Raw genomic sequence first — 19,587 nt, 5'->3', positions numbered from 1 at the left:
TTCCAGATAACAGACAAGCACTATCTCTGCTTTATTTGGTGTCTGTAGATATTTCTATTATTGTCGGTATTGTGTTGTCTTACAATGCATTTTATATACAATGCAGTATATAATACATATTATGCATTATAAAGTATTTTTATGATTGATATTTAAGGTCACCTAAGCGCTAAAATAGAGCAAGTGTTCTGTGGTCTTGGTCAAGTCTCTTTCCCTTTGAGTCTCAGGTATAAAATGGGTACTGTGGCTCCGTGAAGATGAGAAATATATATGTAAACCCCTTACACGGTGCTCATTTAAGGCAAGCCATGACTATAACATTGTTTAGGGCCTTGAATAGGTGCTTGATAAGCTGAGTTCAGGAAACGCTTCTTTTAAATGACGTCACTATAGGCGACTTAAAAATCACAGCACGTCTGTACAGAATCAAATGAATTACTCAAAACGAGGTTCACCTGCTACACAGTTTAGACGATCTGCATAAAACAGAATTCACTGAGTAGCCCAGGCAACAGGAATATTAGCTGAACAGCCGAGGTCTTCCTGAAATTACTCCAGGGCGGGCGGGGAAGGGTCTCCCCGGCCCGGTGGGAAGGCAACCTTCCCCCACGGATTGCGCGAGGGGCTGGATCCCCACGGCCAGCGTCAAAAACCACCACCTGGGTGGTCCAGGTGCTCCCCCCACAGCCGTCCCCCTCCGTGACCAGGAGGCCAATGACTCCTCCAGTACACCGTCCGCTGGTGTCGGCCCAAAGACCGACCGCAGCTGGAAGCCAGCCGGCAATTCCCGCCGCGCCGCAGCGCGCCGCGCTCCCTGGGCCTGCCCGGGCCGTGGGGTCTCCCCGTACTCTACGCAGGGGCGGCGGGGCGGGGCGCGATTACGTCAAGAGCCGTGACGCGACGACGCAGCGCGGCGCGGTGACGCACGCCCCTTTGTTGGCTCAGTAGCAGTAGCAGCGGCCGTGGAGGTAACGCTGGGGACTGTTTTCCTTCGGAGGCCAGAGCGGAGCCGCGTCTGACTGAGGCGGGCGGCAAGCGGCCCCCTCGCTCCCTCCCTCCCTCCTCCGCACCCTCCCCGCCGCCGCCAGCCGCCTACCGCCGCGCCCGGGGAGGAGCCGCGGCCCGCGGGGCCGGAGCCAGGCCTGCGTCCGGACATCAGCCGGAGCCGGAGCGAGAGCCGGGGCCTCGGCGTCCCCGCCCTCTCCCCGCCTCAGGGGCCAGCGTCCGCCGGGCCCCCGCGCGTCGCGCCATGGACTCGGACGAGGGCTACAACTACGAGTTCGACGAGGACGAAGAGTGCAGTGAAGAGGACAGCGGCGCCGAGGAGGAGGAGGACGAGGACGACGACGAGCCGGACGATGATAACCTGGATCTGGGCGAGGTGGAGCTGGTGGAGCCCGGGCTGGGCGTCGGCGGGGAGCGGGACGGACTGCTGTGCGGGGAGACGGGCGGCGGCGGCGGCAGCGCTCTGGGGCCGGGCGGTGGTGGCGGTGGTGGCGGCGGCGGCGGCGGGCCGGGACACGAGCAGGAGGAGGATTACCGCTACGAGGTGCTCACGGCCGAGCAGATTCTGCAACACATGGTGGAATGTATCCGGGAGGTCAACGAGGTCATCCAGGTGAGGGTGGCCCCGGCGTGGGCTGGACTGGGACGGACCCGGGAGCAGATTCGGGGGTGGTCCGCGCGGCCCCGAGGGGCAGGCCTGGGCCTGGTGCGCAGCCCAGCCCGGTGCCTCCCGGCCCTGTCTTCTCGGCTGTCTCTGCTGGGGATAGAGCAGACATTCGCCGGGTGTGGGGAGGTGCGCTGGGGGCGGTGCTTTCCAGGTCTTGCTATGGCGGAGGCCTCCGGCCGCCTAAGACTTCTCTTACGGTCAATTCCTGCCCGTCCCTGGGCCGGGTGTCCTTCCTCTGGCCCTAGGAGCGCCTATAGGGGCGGGGCGTAGGTGGGGTGGAGGAGAGCTGGAAGAACTGGGCCCGTAAGACGGTTTCCCCGGCCTTCAGCCTCACTTGAGAACTTTTGGAAGGGGTTAGAGTAGGCCTGAGAGCTGCTTGGTGTACGGTTGCCCCAAGTGGGCACCAGTTAATAAAGAAATGGATCTGCTTGGCAGTCTTAAGTGCCTACTTAAAGGTGGGGGAAGGGAACTATTTCTCGGAAGAGGTGCTGATGGGCCTTCTTCTCTGATGGTGAGGCTTCTGCTTGCCTCTTTTTAAGTCTTTGCTGTTCTTTTGGGTCCTGACTACTACTTTTTTCAGTTGTAGCATACTTGAAGCTGTTGGAATAGTTGCTGCAGCTTGCACACCCAGCCTTGCAGCTAAAACCACAGCAAAACGCAGTGTTATTGTGTAATATTGGACAGGACTCTGCTGTGAGTTAGCAAGTGGAGACTTTCTGCTTCTGGACTCCTTTTCTCTGATAATTTGTATTTCGTGGTCAGTAAGTTGGGCTCGGTTTAAGTTGATAACCACATCTCATTTAATCTTCTCGTGGGTCAGATTTTGCGTTTTTGAGCTTTAGGAAATCAAAAGTTTACATTTATTTGGAGAAAACAATTATGAGGGGTCAGGGGTATGACTGAAGAATAAAAATGGAGTCTTGATTCAGTGCAACTCTTAGAAAACACTAGTTACGTGGAATGAAACTATACGTGAGCAGCAGGTTACTATTGCCTTCTGGTATGTCATTTTTTTCCCCCTTAAAATTGGTTGGCCAATATTCACTGGCAAATTAGCAGTATGTCACTGCCTACTTGTTGAGTTTAAATGATTAATAGATTTTTACAGTACTGTTTAGTAAGCGACACTTTCTTTTGGAAGTGGAACCATCTATTTAGGCCTATTTGAAGAGAGTGGTTTGAATAATAGTAAAAAAAAAAAATCTGAAAATCTAGTGCTATTACTAAAGAGTGGAAATCTCAAATTTTCTATAGACGATGTAGTTTGAGGAGGAAATTGAAGGGTTGTAGAAGAAAGATAAGTTTTACTGCTCTTTCTGATCCTAAAAATATGACAGTTGAGTTCTTAGGTGGCTAAATTGAGAAATTTTCTTTTTTTGAGGAAACTGAATTTACAGTGAAACCCTGAATTCTCTTTTCATTTATTTATGATATAAAGTATATAGTAAACCTGTATAAAATCTGATGTTTTCAAACTATGTACCTAGCTTATTGGCATTTTAATTAGCTTTAAAAATGCATGGATATTTATTATTTAACTTTTTAACTTATAGTCTGTTTTCATGTAGGTAAATCTCATCCAGCTTTTTCAGCTCTTAGGTGTGTCCTTAATCACTGAGGCCAAACCTTACAAGTTCTTTATGTTGCTTCTGGAGCAGAGATGTAGCTAATGCATGTGACATCATTTTTTCTTTGTTAGTTTAGGGGAAAAGGAATAAAAGTGGATGAACTGAACTAAGGAGACCTACAAAATACTAGGGATTTTTTTAGGTGTCCTACTTTAATCATGTTTTCATGCTGGATTTTTGATACAACTCTTTTTTTCCTAGTTTACTTCATTTAAGCATGCTCTTAAGTAGAATTGCTGAAATAAGTATCTTTCCTTTGTTAAAAGTTCATATTTAGAAACATCAGTAAATCAAAGGATAGGATTTATCCCAGACCGTTTTTTCTCCAAATGGTATACACTAGGCAAATGGTACACTAAACTAGGCTTTGGTTATGTTATAGGTTATTTATGTTAATAGATTTAAACTTAAAAAAGTTACACAGGTAACACATTACCTTGTAAGAAAAAACTGATGTGGTAAGGAGCAAAAGAAGACAAAAGAATTATTTTGCTTGCCACTGGGAGAGATACATCAGAATTTGAACTGTAGTAATTGTTCCAGACCTGTGGATACATTGTACATATTTTTTTAAAAATAATAACACAGTCAAACTTTGTGTTCTCTTTATGTTTTCAGTAGAAAAAAGCAGGTTACAAAAACAGGAGTGTCAGTTTTCTCCTGTCAATAAGTAATTATTTTTCAAGCACTTACACAATTACATATCTAAACTAATTTATTTAATCACTCTGTTATTATTGGTCTTCCTTTTTATTGTCCAGTTTCCATTTTTTATAAACCTCATTGGGACTATGCTTATAGATATATCTTTGAATGTTTTATTTTCTTAGGATAAATTGAATTGCTGAGTCAAAGAATTTGCTTATTTTTAACCATTTGATACATATTACCACATTGCTTTCAGAAAGGTTATCATTTTTTAAATTTGCTTTTTTATTATTTTTAAACTGATGAGGTTGAACTTTTAATGTGTTTATTGGGCACTGGTATTTCTTTCATAAATTGCCCTTTGCTTTTGCTCACTTTACCCCCTTTTGGGATGTTTATCTTTTATTGATTTATAAGTCCTGTTTATATTCATAGGGCCTTTAAGTTTTCCAGTTAAAACTAATGTTGGTTTAATATGACAGTAAGTTTTAAGTAAGTTTAAAAACCATTGTTTTGTTTAGTTCACATCAGGGAGCTTACTGTTAATTCTAGAAAATTTAAATCCCCTTCTTCCCAGTGCTACTTTTGAATCAGTTATGTTAGTGGATTTGAAAATAAATGTGCAGGAGAAAAAGATTGAATGTAAAAAGGATGCCAAGTTAATTTAATCTTTCCTGGGGGAATTTGATTCCTTTTTTGGGCAACAGCAGATTAATACTGTTATTTGTAGATACCTGTGGGTTAGTTATAGTCTTCAATCAAGTAAGTTAACACTTTTTCTTTTAGAAAGCTCTTGGTTTTCTAGCTTTCTGTAACTCTTGTTATAGTTTGTCTAATTTGTTCTTGTTTTATTAAAACTCTTTGTGGCTACTTAGCTTACCTTTTGAACTTTTAAGAAAAGATCAGGGATGTTCTTTAACGTATAGTAATGATAGAGAAGTGCTTAAAGCCCCTAATTTACCTAGCTACATTTACTTAACTAGTATTGTTCATATTAAAGTGGTTAATAATAATACAGTGGTTATCTAACATAATTGCCTAAATGTCTAAGTAATTTATTAAACTAACACTACAGAACTCTGCAGTTGAGGGATGTTTAAACTTGCTGTTTTGTGTTTCCACAGCAATCTTTAGAAGATGTTGGTTGTACCTTGTGTCTGTGCTGGTCGCTCTAAAGGACATGGTTCTTGCCTAAGAAGCATATGGAGGTGGGGGAACATAGAGGTCCTTGGGCTCCATTCCCAGAGATTGTTATCCATTAGTCAGGTCTGAATTGGAGCCTAAGCATCTCTATATTTTTAGCCACTCTAGTGATAGTTCCGAACCACTGGAATAGTCATAGTTCATCCAGTGTCATGATTTTGACTCACTCAGGGAGAATGAGTAGAGTGAGAAGGTCAAGTAACCCTTAGGAATACCACGTTTAAAGGGTGTGCTGAGGAAGAGGCGCATGGGACTGTTGGATGTGAGTGGTCAGAGAGGAGGCATAAAGAGAAGTGGGTGGGCGTCTTCCTATTATTTATTATTCTAAATAACCTGTTTTAAAGACAGCAGAAATATGTAATCTTTATGAGGGAAATTTTCTGTTGGCTGTTGATTTGAAATCTTTAATATTATTTCACCCATTTATTTAATTAAAATATTTAATTAAAGAGCTTCTAAGGTGAGGTTTCATGCATAAATTAGAGACAGTATAGTCCAGTGTATTGTGTATTGGTACAGGAGTCAGTTCTAGCCACTGCTTTTCCTAACTGGCAAGTTAATTTACATCTCAGAACCTTCAGTTTTTGTTTTCCTTTGCCTGATTTTTGGATCTGGGAAGTTAAAACAGGAGTGATGAACTAATAATGGATTGGTCTTTTTTACATTAATGCTTTGTTTTTCTAACATCCTTTTAAAACCTCAGTGAGTTGGAGGTGCTCATTGTTTCCAAGAAATTGAATTCAAGTGGTTGTATCAAGATGAATTTAAATTGGTTAACTTTTAGGGTGGGGGAGAGGGGAAGTGGTGTGTGTGTGTGTATTTTGAAGCTATTAAGGTGTTTGGTGTGGTTTATTCCTCTTGAACTTTTATCTTTTCCCAGCTGATCTCCTTGAGCTATAGGCTTTAAATTACATTAATTCTTTTTGAATCTCTTATGGCATTAGTCCTATGAATCAGAAACTAAGGGGCTGGGCTCTGGCAGTCTCTCTCCTTTTTTTTTTTTATTTCCCTCGCAGTAGGCAGGCCTCTCGCTGTTGTGGCCTCTCCCATTGCGGAGCACAGGCTTTGGATGCGCAGGCTCAGTGGCCATGGCTCACGGGCCCAGCCGCTCTGCGGCATGTGGGATCTTCCCGGACCGGGGCACAAACCCGTGTCCCCTGCAACAGCAGGCAGACTCTCAACCACTGCGCCACCAGGGGACTCCTGGCAGTCTCTTTTAACAAGCATTCCAGGTGATGCTGATGCAAGCTAAAGTTTGAGAACCACTGGTCTAGTTGAAATTTAACAGCAGTGTTTCTCCATGTGTAATGACTAGTGATAAATTACTAGAGAGTGGGTTAATGATGGAAGGCAGATTGTTTAAGAAACTAATAAAAGGAAAATTTCAAGAGCCTGCACAACACTTACTAGGCTAATCATGGAGGGGATTTGTTATCATTACTGTAATCCTTCAGATTAGGGTGGTCTTTACTCAGTTATTGCAAACATGCAAGCCAAACTAGTGACATTTCACATTCTAGGTCAGAACACTTGGGTTTTCTTCCACCCTTCCTCACCCCCTGGGTTTTTGTTTTTGTTTTTGTTTTTTAAACAAAAATAGTTGAGAGAGTTTCTTTAGTTGATACATTGGAAGGGATGTAAGGTCTTGGATACTGTAAATGCAACTGCTCAATACTGTATAACATGTTGAAGAAAATATGAGACTTATCCTCAAGGAGTTCATGGTCTCTGAATTTAGACACTCAAAGCTATTAGGTCAGTGCTAAATGGATAGTAATAGGTGTTCATGGAAGAGAGATCTATGGGTGTTATCTGGAAGATGTCTAGGATTTAGATGGATAGAACAGATGGATAGGAAGCCCTTCTAAGAAATTGAAGTAAGAATGAGGAAAGTGTGTCCCGGTGATGGTGAAGTCAACTCAGGTAAAACAGAGTTTGTTAGTTATGGGTGATACTGTTGTAGAAGCTGGGAGGTTTGATACTATGAACAAAGGTAGGCAGAAGTCGTCAGATTAGATTACTTTCTTCTGGATTTGACCTGTGGCAGCTGTATGTATTAGTTATTTTTAGCCCTATATTTCTACCAAAACTTAGTGGCTTAAAAACAACAAACATTTATTATCTCACATTTTCTGTGGACCACGATTCTGGCTTCACCTTAGTTGGGTGCCTTGTCTCAGGGTCCCTTATAAGGCTGCAACCAACATATCAGCTAGATTACAGTTATCAAGATTTGACTAGGGGAAGATCCCCTTCGAGGCTCACTCGTGTGGCTGTTGGGCAGGCCTCAGATTTTTCACTGTCTGTTTTTTTGCCAGTTCCTGACATGTGGGCTTCTCCAGAAAGTGGCCTACAGCACAGTAGCTTCTTTCCCGTGGGGCGGGTGCCGGGAGGGGGGTGTGTGATAGAGAGCCCCCAAGATGAAAGCCACAGTCTTTTATAACTTCAGCTCAGAAGTGACATCCCATCCCTTCGCCAAATTCTCCTTGTTTTGAGTGAGTAAGTCCAGCTCACACTCAAGAGGAAGGGATTACACGGAACTAGGAAGATGAGGAGGTGGATCCTGGGGGCCATTTTACAGGCTACTTACCATGATATATATAATCCGGCTCAGTCAAGAGGTGAATGAGAACTACTGTATAACGTTTATCCAATCAATTTATATACAAATGGGAGGGTATTACAGTAATTTGGATTTTTTAGTTTTGAATAACCATAAATTATTTGTGTTTGGCTCTGCAGAGTATTATATCTTTAAATGATAAACATTCCTAATTACCTTTCAGTGGCTGAGATCGAAAGAATAATTTGCAGCTTCTTAGATTTGGCAGGAATCTGAGATTCTCCAGTCGTTTGTTTGTTTGTTTTTAACTTTAGCTACATAGTGGAATCACCTGGGAATTTTCATCACATTTTTAATTTTGAGATAATTGTAGAGTCACATGCAGGTGCAAGAAATAATGCAGAGAGATCCCGTATGCCCTTTTTACTGATTTTTCTACAGTGGTAACATCTTGCAGATCTGTAGTATAATATAATCAGTATATTGACATCGATGCAGTCTACTCATTTTATTCAGATTTCTTTACTTGAGGATTTAAAAAAATGCTGGCACTCATAACCCAAGACTAAGCAAATGGGCCTCTGGGAGTTTGGACCAGGCATTGTCATTAAACAGAAGTTTTCCCTGGTTTATTTTAATGTACAACTAGGGTTGAAAGCCCCTGTTTTTGTTCAGTGTCTCTAATAATCCTCTCTCTTTAACGTTCCGGTCTGCTTAACTATGAGTAAATGACAGATATTTTGTGATGTAGCTCATTCTAAGTTTAACTCTTGATTTAGGGGAAAAAAATGGAATTAAAATCTGTTTCCATTTTAACTTTGACCTGTTGTTCCTAGGGTGGCCCTTTGGATGAAGGTTTTTATTGTTGTTTTCTTAACAATTATTGTTTGGAAGCATGAAGGAAAAACTTTTCTTCTTGAAGTTAATCAATCCCCTTTTCTTTGTTCCTTTTATGACAGTGAACCAATATCTTTGAATATGTATGTTGCCTACTTCTCTGTTTTTCCATTAGACACTTTTCATAGGTATAGAATCACAGGCCCATAACTTGGTTAAGATCTTTCTTTTTAAATAAATAAATAAATTTATTTATTTATTTAGGCTGCGTTGGGTCTTTGTTGCTGCGCTTGGGCTTTCTCTAGTTGGCGGCGAGCGGGGGCTACTCTTCCTTGCGGTGTGTGGGCTTCTCATTGTGGTGGCTTCTCTTGTTGCGGAGCATGGGCTCTAGGTGTGAGGTATTCAGTAGTTGTGGCACGCAGACTCAGTTGTTGTGGCTCGCAGGCTCTGGAGTGCCGGCTCAGTAATTGTGGCGCACAGGCTTAGTTGCTCCGCGACATGTGGGATCTTCCCGGACTAGGGCTTGAACCCGTGTCTCCTGTATTGGCAGGTGGATTCTTAACCACTGCACCACCCGGGAAGTCCCCTTTGCTAAGATCTTGACTATCTTGACACACAGTGTTACTATGTACCTTTACAAATAGCTTAAATTATTCCCATTAAATGATGGGATAAATGGAAGAATGAGTAGTTAGGCTGACATTTGATGATTACTTACTAGGTGAGAGAATAATCTGTAATCCAAGGCTGTTTCTAACCTGGGATGACTGGATCCTTTGGAGCCCATGGAGATAGTAGTGGCCGTCCTTGCCTTATTTTATTTTCAGTGTTTAAAAAAGCCTACTGTATTTAAAACAAAGCAAATCGAAACTGCCCAAGCTAATTAAAATGCGGGCCAGTGTTAGATCTTCAATTCCAAAAGAATGGCACATTTTATAGAATCAGTAGATTTCTACAATCGTGTAATTTAAGTTTCTTCCTAAATTTTAGCTTTCTTCCTAAATTTTTATTCACCCAGTGATAGGTAGTCATCTGGCTTGATCTTGAATAATATTTCTTGATGTATCTTGGTGCATAGTAGATACGCAGTTGGTATTTGAATTAAATTAATGGGTAGTTTGGTATCTTAGAGGCAGTTTTAAAAGGTCTTATTGAGCTAGCAGCTGCTCTGGCAGATTAACTTTCAGAGCCCTACTTTTTTTCATTTTCAAAAATGAGAATGCTAATATTAAGGCCAAATACTGCATTGGGAGTTTTTTCGTGTAGTTTTTTTTTTCCTGTAATGTAAACTTGCTGAATAGCATTTTTCCTTTTTCCTATGTTCCATTTAGAAGAAGTGTCACAGTGACCTGACACTTAATACATTTTGGCAAAAACTACAGCAGATAATGAAGTATTAGGTAACATTTCCTTATTACTAAGACATTTGTTTAGACAATGCTAAGAATAGGTATAATCTCAGACACTTCTCCCCAGGCTTGCTTTGCTATCTCCTTTGAAACTGTCATACTTCTAATTCAAATATTAAATGATTTCAATTACTTGGTAATATATATCCTTTCTCAATCACAGTTGTACATTTTTTAGGGGTTAAGTATAAGCTAGAGACTGAAGTATTTTCTGATTCTCTTAGCAAGTGTTTATAAGTAAAAACCTCTAATATGGACACATTGAAACTTGTGACATTTTGGACAGATAGTTCTCTGAAACCCATTTGAAACCCAAATTTATTGCCTTCTCTCCTTAAGGCTGTTCTTCCTTTGATTGACTTGCTAGTTAACCATTCTTGGAATTTGAAAGTCATCATTGATTCTTCTTTTGCCCTGCATTTCCCATATCTAATTAGCCCTGATCAAGTTATCTCTGAAATTTATGTTATTCCTCTCCTTTTTACTAACTAAGCCTAATCTAAGGCCTTTTTTTTTTTTGTCTCCCCATGTGGCTTATGGGATCTTAGTTCCCCAACCAGGGATTGAACCCCCGGGCCAAGGCATTGAAATCCAGGAGTCCTAACTACTGGACTACCAGGAAACTCCCTAGGGCCTCTTTTTATTTTGCCTTTTTGTCCCTGGGCTTCCAGTCTTGTCTGTCATACTACCAAATACAAATATACTAGTCATTTTCCTGCTTAAAAAAAAGAGAGACTTCATTGTCCTCCCTGCTGCCACACACATTTCCTATTATATGTCTGGTCTAGATTCTTTAATACGGTGTTCATGGCTTCCCCATCTTGATTTCAGCTAATTTTTTCAGTCTTCTGTTGTTCCCGATTCTCCCACCAACCCCAACTGCACTACTTATAATTTCTTAATATGTAATACTCATTTATGTTTTCCTGTTTTTGCTCATGCTGGTCCCTCTTCTTGTGATGCTCTTTCTCTTTTTAACTGCCTGATATAGTCCTACTCATACTCTGCTCAGATATGACGTATCTCTTACCAGGTCCCTCTTCTCTACCATCACTGCTTTCTTACCTGTGTTTGCATAGCACTTTGTAAGGATGTTTGGTGTGGCCTACATGAGGCTGTAATATAGCCATCCCAATACCTAAGTCACTAGCTAGCTATGAGGGTTTTGAGGGTGAGAGCTGAGTTTTCATCCATAGCATATGTCACACTAACAGTCTGTGACATAGTAGAAACTCAGTGAATACATACTGCAGTTTGTCCTTTTAGCAAATGCTTGCTTCTTTGGTTTCCTTATCTGTAAACCAAAGGGAGCCAGACACGATTTTCTTCTGGCACTAATAAATTATTTTATGATTTCTAGATAACACCACAGTAATAGTGTAAGAAGATGGCAAGAAAAAAGTGTTTAAATTCCAGGAGGGCAAGCTTTTTAAGGCCTCTGAATATATAGCAACTGTTTTAGATTAAACTTTATTATTTGCATGTAGTTCCCTGGCACTTTATATGAACTGAGAGTTGTGTTAAAACACCTGAGTCCTTCTAATACAGTAGTTCTCAAAGTATGGCCCATAGAGGAAAACTTTTTAAGACATTACTTGCCTTTTTTAATGTGCTGGGATTTGTACTGATGGTGCAGAAGCAGTGGGTGGGTAAAACCACGGGAACCTTAGCACAGGTCAAATCAGTGGCACCAACTATACCAGTAGTCATTTTCTTTTTCACTGCCATACACTCAGTAAAATTGTCGGTTTCACTTATTGTCCTGGGTGAAGCAGTAAAAATTATTAGTGTTATATCTTATCCCTTAAGTACACACATTTTCTTAATAGCTATGTGGCAAAATTGGTGGTATGCCTAAAGCACTTCTGCATACTAAAGTACAGAGGTTGTCTTGAAGAAAAACATTTGTCCATTTGATTTGTGAGCTGAACAAGCTGCTTGTTTTTACTTGAAAAAATGGCTGGCAAACTGGTTATTCAGACAAATGTTTGTAAATGTTTCTTCAAAATGAATGAAATACACCTGTTATTTTAAGAAAAACTGCTTACAGTATTTGTTGCCAATGATAAAATATTTAGTTTTTAAGTGAAAATTAGAATTTTGGAAAACTTATATCTACCATTGTGAGGCTGAGAGCTTCCTGATGAAATACTGTATAATATGTCAGCATTTAGAAGATCTGCTTAACATAATGAACCAGTATTTTCCAAATGACCAATTTTCCAGTGACACCAATTGTGATATTTCACAATCATGCATTGGTAAATGATCCATTCAGAGATCAAGATTGGATTTTAATATAGCAAGAATAAGAAAAGTTCTCTGATATGGTTTCAGATTCTATTTTACAACTAGCTTTTAGGAAATGACCACTTTTTGAGTTTTGGTGTAATATCAAAAAGAATATCCATACTTATCTGAAAAGGCTATAAAAGTTCTGCTTTTTCCAACTACATATCTTTGAGAGGCTACATTTTCTTTATTCTTTAAACAAAACAACATACTTAAGGATTGAATACAGAAGCAGATACAAGAATCTGTTTTCTATTTAGCCAGATATTAAAGAGACTTTAAAATAGTGCATTTTTTTCACTTTTTTGTTTTAGAACATATAATTTTCATAAAAATTATTTTTGTATTAACATATAATGGGGTTTATTACTGTTACTTTTTGATGAATTAATACATATTTTAAAAATTCTGTTTTGATATCTAACATCATAAATATTGATAGTTATAATTCGCATAAGCAAAACTCTTTGGCACCTTCAATAATTTTTAAGATGAAGAGGGGTTCTGAGACCAAACAGCTTGAGAATCACTGCTCTGACATTCTGAAATATTTCTGAATCACTAAGGAAGCATAGTATTGGCGTGCAAACAGGAGATATGACTAACCACGTTATATGAGTTTACTGTAAATTAGCAATGGGTTATATATGACAAGTTAGGAATTACTGCTGATTAGGAATTACTACTGATAATTCAGAAACATTTATATATAAGCTATGTTAGATGCTGTGGGGGGTATTAACAGAAATATTAGAAATGTGAATCATGAGGTACTACTAGTTTGGGAAAGATGTTTGGAAATAGAATGAGATGCTTAATATTTCAAGGAGGAGCTAGCAGAGATACCACCTGACATATTCCATTTGTTAATCTGTTTATATTCTGACTTCTTACATTTCAATGAAAGCTGTATGAGAGCAGTGACTTTGTTTTATTCATTGCTGTAGTCCCAGTGCCCAGAACAGTACCTGACACATAGTAGGCTCTTAGTAAACATTTTTAATGTAAATATTTTTATCTCACCCCCGTCCTTGAAGAATATTTTGCTATGTTTGTAATTTTAGGTTGGTAGTAGTTTTCTTTCAGCACTTTAAAGATTCCATTGTTTCCTGGCTTCTATTGTTTGCAGTAGGAGGAAGCTAAGGAACCTTTAATCTGGATGTTTGTAATATTTTTTTTTTTTGTTTGTTTTTTTTGTTTTTTGTTTTTTTTGGAAAATCATCAAACTATTTTATTTTTTTTTTATTTTTATTTTTTTAACATCTTTATTGGGGTATAATTGCTTTACAATGGTGTGTTAGTTTCTGCTTTATAACAAAGTGAATCAGCTATACATATACATATGATCCCATATGTCTTCCCTCTTGCGTCTCCCTCCCTCCCACTCTCCCCATCCCACCCTTCCAGGCTGTCACAAAGCACAGAGCTAATATCCCTGTGCCTTGCGGCTGCTTCCCCCCAGCTATCTACCTTACTACGTTTGTTAGTGTGTATATGTCCATGACTCTCTCTCGCCCTGTCAAAACTCACCCTTCCCCCTCCCCATATCCTCAAGTCCGTTCTCCAGTAGGTCTGCGTCTTTATTCCTATCTTACCCCTAGGTTCTTCATGACATTTTTTTCCCTTAAATTCCATATATGTAATATTTTTTACTTTGTGTCTAGTTGTGGTTTTCTTTGTGTTTATCTTGCTTTGTGTTTTCAGATCCTTTTGAATCTGTGATGTCTTATGAGTTTTGGAAATTCTCAGTTCTGCCTTTATCCCCTTTCCTTCTGAGAGTCCAGTTACACATACATTAGAGGTTTTTGTTATTTTCCGTATGTGTTCAATGCTCTTTTGTGCATCTTACATCCTTTTTTCTCTGTGCTTCAGTTTGGATGATTTCCATTGATTTATCATCTGGGTCTCTAAATCTGTCTTCTCCTTTGTCTGATTTGCTATTAAACACCCCTCAATTAATTATTAATTTCAGATACTATATTCTAGAGTTTCCATTTGATTCTTTTTTTATAGATGCTAATTTTCTGGTGATTTCTTCTTTTTCATCTCTTTTCCATCTTTTGCTCTATTTTCTCCAGCATATTAAGAATTTATTCCTAAAAGTTTTGTCAGCTAACTCCAATATCTGAATTATCTGTTAGTCTTTTCATATTATCTTTATTTTCCTCCCAGTTTTCAGTCAGGTGTTCCTGTCAGTTGACATATTTTGATTGCATGGTGAACACTGTATATAAACTATTTAGAGATTCTGGATGATGATGGATTCCTCCAGAGAGGATTTTTATTTTTCCTTCTGCTTGACAGTGAGAGTGATGAATGGTTGCCTTAATTCAATAAGGCTGAGTTCTAGCCCTGTTCAGTTTCAGTTTATCTCTTATCTGCCATTGGCCTTTTAGAGTCTTCAACTAAGAACCTGGTGTTTTCCTCAGCAGTCTCTCCCCTAGTGGGTCCCAAACTTTAATCATTGCCCCTCTGCCTTTCAGAGGTTTTAGATTTTTAGTCTCGGCCCTGTGCAATCCCAAGATTCAATAAATGCCCTGGGTGGAAGACCAAGTGTTCCTCCATTCATTGAGACATCCCTTCAAGTCTCAGTGTTAGTTTCCTTTTGTTGTTGTAATAAATTAACACAAAGTTAGTGACTTAAAACAACAGAAATTCATTATTTTACAGTTGAGAAAGTCAAGTTCAAAGTGAGTCTCACTGGGCTAAAATCAAGGAGTTGGCAGGCTGTGTTCCTTCCCGAGGCTCTAGAGGAGAATGTGTTCCCTTGCCTTTTTCACTTCTACAGGCTGCCTGCATTCCTTGAACTAGAATTCCAGCTAGAAAGTATGACATTTTAAAGATTGCAGTAAGGAATATCTTAGATTTGGGAAAATAACAGAATGGGGGAAAAAATCAAATTTACTCATTTTTATGTAAGGGGAGACTCACAAACCATAGACAAAAGTGGTAATGATAGCTGATATTTATAAAACATGCTAGGGTGTTTTCACATGTATTCGTTACAAAAATCCCAACAAAATAGCATTATCTCCATTATATCTATAAGTAAATTGAAGTTAGGGAAGCTGAGAAATGGGTTTCTCAGGGAAGCTCAGGAGTTTCTCTGTTAGAGACTGGTGGAGGTCATTGGAACTGGGTCTTTTTTTTTTTTTTTAATTTATTTATTTTTGGCTGCATTGGGTCTTCGTTGCCGTGCGGGGGCTTTCTCGTTGTGGCGGGCTACTCTTCACTGCGGTGCGCGGGCTTCTCATTGCGGTGGCTTCTCTTGTTGCAGAGCACAGGCTCTAGGCACGCGGGCTCAGTAGTTGTGGCTTGCAGGCTCAGTAGTTGTGGCGCCCGGGCTTAGTTGCTCTATGGCATTTGGCATCTTCCCAGGCCAGGGATCAAACCCTTGTCCCCTGCATCGGCAGGCGGATTCTTAACCACTGCGCCACTAGGAAAGTCCTGAAACTGGGGCTTTTTGACTTTTAAAATAGAAGTTTTTTCTGCTGTACCAAACTTTTGCAGATTTTAGTTGGACCTTTTGACTGAGCCAAATTCTCGTACTTAAGTTTTCTTTGTATTTGTATACTGAAAGCTTTACAGTCCTAAAAGAATCTTTCATTTTAGCTAATTGACTGATTTTAGATGAGTCTCTTGTATTAGTTATCTATTGCTACATAAAAAATTACCCTAACACTTAGTGGTTTAAAACAGCAAACGTTTACTGTATTATAGTTTTGAGTGGTTTAGCTGGGTAATTCTGGGTCAGGGTCTCTGATGAGGTTGTAGTCATCCTGTCAGCAGAGGATGCATTTATCTGAAGGCTTGGTTTGTGCTGAAGAACTGCTTTCAAGATGTACAAAGATGAGTGGAGAACATTCCTTCCTGTCTAGGGTTCCTAGTCTAGGAAGGGCCGACATGTAAATAAATCCTTGATTATAAAGTCAATAACTCAGGACCTATCATGCCCACTTTTATCCACATGTAGCCTGATCTCAATTATATCCTGTTTCTTGACTTTCCCTGGCCTGGTTTTCATAGTTGAGTATCTTAGTGTACTGCCATTACCCAGAAATCCCACACCTACCAGTTTGTCTTTGAGGTGTTATTTTTACATCAGGTCAACCCTGACATGTTTCACGTTTGTTGTGGTTTGACCCCTCTTTGCTGCTTGGTTAAGGAAAGCCCTGCCTTCCGAAGAAGAGACTAGTTGGTGTTTAGGAAAGAAGGAAAGTAGTCCTTTGTGTGGATAAGTAGAGTCTTGTTAGAAGCTATTAGAAGTTATTGGAAGGGTCTCATTAGCAAAATCAGAAAAAATGAAAGAACGTGAAAAGGGTGATATTGATGGAAAATGGGGCCTTGTGAGTGTAGTGTGGTCGCCACAGATTTTTCAGGAAATGCTGAATGTCTCCTTTTTTTCCCCTGAGTGGTCATCCTGTTCAGTTTATGACAGTGTCAGAAATGTTCATACTTGGTCTAAGTTTAAGGCCTGAGAAAGTATACCAAATCTTTACCAATCATGATAAGCAGTAGGAATGGGACAGGAAATGGTGCTTATGAGGAACCTACTAAGCCTAGGGATTCTGAGCCTAGGAGGTTCCAGTAACTAGGTTACCAGAGGATGCAGATTAGGAGAAAAGATTCTAAGCATGATAGATCAGACTTTTCATAATTCGACCTTTGGCTACCTTATCTGTCATTTCTTTACAATCATCTTGAGATAGCAAAATAGTGATAGTCCCTCTGAAATTTTTCTTTGTGCCTTTGTAAGGCTTTTTCCTTTGTTTCAAATGCTTTTCCCCTGATAAACTCATTAATACTTTATGGCTCACCTTAAACATCATTTCTTCTTTGAATCTTTCCCTTTGAGTGGGTCTCAGGATTTTGTATAGACTCCTATTTTAAAAATAATCTCTATTATTCTCTTGCTAAATAGACCCTGAAAATCCTTGAAGGTAGGATCAGTGTATTAATTTTGGTATTCTCATTGGCCAGCACAGGTCTTGGACCATAGCTGATAAACATTGATTTGAAGAGTCAAAATTGAATATGAATGAGTTTTCTTATTGATTTTATTATTGATAAAAATAAGTCTTGGTACTATCCCTATGTTTTTAATTTGTGAATTGTTCACATTCCTCTTCTGTTGACTTCACTGAATTAACTCTTCTCTCTTTCTCTGATACATTTTCCATTTTTTGTTCTTAACCAGTTATTTAAGGGGATGTTAGTTATCACAACTCTTCTCTGAAGTAGATGGTATTTTTACTATTTTATAGATAAGGAAATGGAGACTTAGAGGAATTGAGTAACTTGCCTAGGCTTTCATGGCTAGGGTCAGAACTCAGTATTTTATATCATTAAATATAAATAAAACATATATGAATGTTATTGTCTTGTGTGCTGCGTATTTTCTGTTTGTCTCTCCAGACCTGTTCTACCTTTCTGTCTCCAGCTTTGTATGCACCAGGAGACTGACTTGTACAGAGTGAGTCAATGGGCTCTGTTCTGTGACTTCAGTGCTGTTGCTTATGAATCCAAATAAATAATAAACCAGAGTGATATAGAGGCAGAAGTCTACTATTTACAAGCCCCATTTAAACTTTCCAGCCTACATATATACCACCTTCAAGAAAATTTCAAGCCAAAATTGCTATTTATAACATTTACTGTTTTCTAGTCCAAATTAAGCACTTAAAAACAAAGTTTTAACATTAATTCTACATATTTGATGGATGTTATAGAATGTATATATAATGTAAAATTTATTTGTGATTTATGTATGAAATTACAAACTGAGACCAGTGGTCCACAAAGTCAGCATTCTCTTGACAGAAGCACCAAGAGATTCTGGGAGAATAGCATTGTGAAATTGTTATGGATGCGCTGGATAACAAATGCTTTATATATTTAAAGGGAGATAAGCTGACTTGACTTATTTTGTTCAATAATGAGAAAATATTTCTTTTGTGACGTTCTTAGAGGAGTGTATTACTGATAACTTACTATTTAAACTCATTTAATATGGAAGTAGTATTCCTTTGAAAAGAGAGTATATATATTACTTACCAGTCTAACTGACTTTTTAAATCTAATAATTCGTTTCATTGGCCCTAAACATTTTGTCTGTTTTCTATAATCATCTCAATTCACATTGCATCAATGTAGTTAACACTGGGTCCTTGAAATATATGAGTACTTGAAGCTTGATTTATAATGTTGCATTCCATGCAACTGTAAAGTCAAAAGGGTGAAAATAGGACTTTAAAATTCACAAAAATCCTCTAGGCACCCTTAGGAATGCAAGCATAATACGTAAACAATAGCTAAAGAATGAAGGATGACAGTAAACTTGCCTGATACTTGTTTCATGTCGAAGTCAACACAATTTTTGATTCACATAGAGTAAGACTAACAAGGATGAAAAGGATCTTTAAAGGTTATGTTGGCCAACAACTTACCAAGTATACCACCTCCCCGTTAAGTGATCCCTTTTAGGGTTAAGAGTAGCTTAAGCCTATTCTTGAACCTCCGCAGTGACTTAAACTCCCACAGCCACTCTAGAAGGGAGCGCATTTCATGTTTGAACAGCTCTGATTTTGAGTTTTTCCAGGTGTTAATATCTGTTTCTCTGTAGCTTTTTACTTGAACCTACCTGCTTCTTCTAACCCTTCCTCATGATAGCCTTTCTATAAGTTTTAAAGAACTATTTATCGTATTGGAGATTACCAATGTGTAATAGCCTATATCCAGGCTAACGTTTTTTGTGTGTGCAGAATCCAGAATAAAGCTTCTGCTTCACTTCTTATGGGTTGTTGAGTGAAGATTATTATGAACTGGTATTTTGGATTCAGGCAGATGCAGATGTTTGTTCATACCCTCATTGCAGACATTGGCAGGTTTTGCAGTAACAAGTGGATAGATAACTCATCTTGATGTGTCTCTACTATTAATAGTTTTGGGGTTTTGAGTTCTGCATATTTCCTCTGACTCAGCATTTATAAAAATAAAGGCAGTTGCTAGACAGCGTTAACAAGTCAACTCTGAATAAACTGTTTTCTACTGCCTTTTTTTAAGCTTCTGGATCAGTTTAAGTGAAGAATATTCTGAAATGGCCATGCAAATTTCATATCTTTGTGAATCAGGGTTTTCATTCTGTGTAACCAAAACAAAATACAGAAATACGTTGCATGCTGGGGCCAAAATGACTGAACTCTCCTCCATAACCTCTGATTAAAAAAAAATTGAAACAGCCTTAGTATTCTAAGACTTGATACTTTTTTTTTTTAGGATTAAAAAACTTTTGTTTGACTATGCATATATTTTCTTGGCTCAAAATTCAAAAAGTAC

The 19,587-nt window shown here is 39.2% G+C and overlaps 1 protein-coding gene across 2 annotated transcripts in view; it reads left to right on the top strand.

The window, feature by feature from the left end:
* Nucleotides 1-934: 934 nt before the first annotated feature.
* Nucleotides 935-19,587, top strand: part of ARIH1 (ariadne RBR E3 ubiquitin protein ligase 1) — a 120,092-nt gene continuing 101,439 nt past the window's right edge. Inside the window, exon 1 of one of the 2 annotated variants that reach the window (XM_024761718.1) lies at nucleotides 935-1,618. In XM_024761718.1, coding sequence (XP_024617486.1) covers nucleotides 1,250-1,618 — 369 coding nt within the window. In that variant the 5' untranslated portion in view covers nucleotides 935-1,249. The remainder of the gene's footprint in view (nucleotides 1,619-19,587) is intronic. The other variant, XM_024761719.1, reaches the window with a different exon arrangement.

This window comes from Neophocaena asiaeorientalis, unplaced genomic scaffold, assembly GCF_003031525.2.
Source record: "Neophocaena asiaeorientalis asiaeorientalis breed wild unplaced genomic scaffold, Neophocaena_asiaeorientalis_V1.1 scaffold54, whole genome shotgun sequence".
Classification (NCBI taxonomy): Eukaryota; Metazoa; Chordata; class Mammalia; order Artiodactyla; family Phocoenidae; genus Neophocaena; species Neophocaena asiaeorientalis.
The sequence above is the reverse complement of the archived record's forward strand: the minus strand, read 5'-3'. Positions and strand labels throughout refer to the sequence as shown.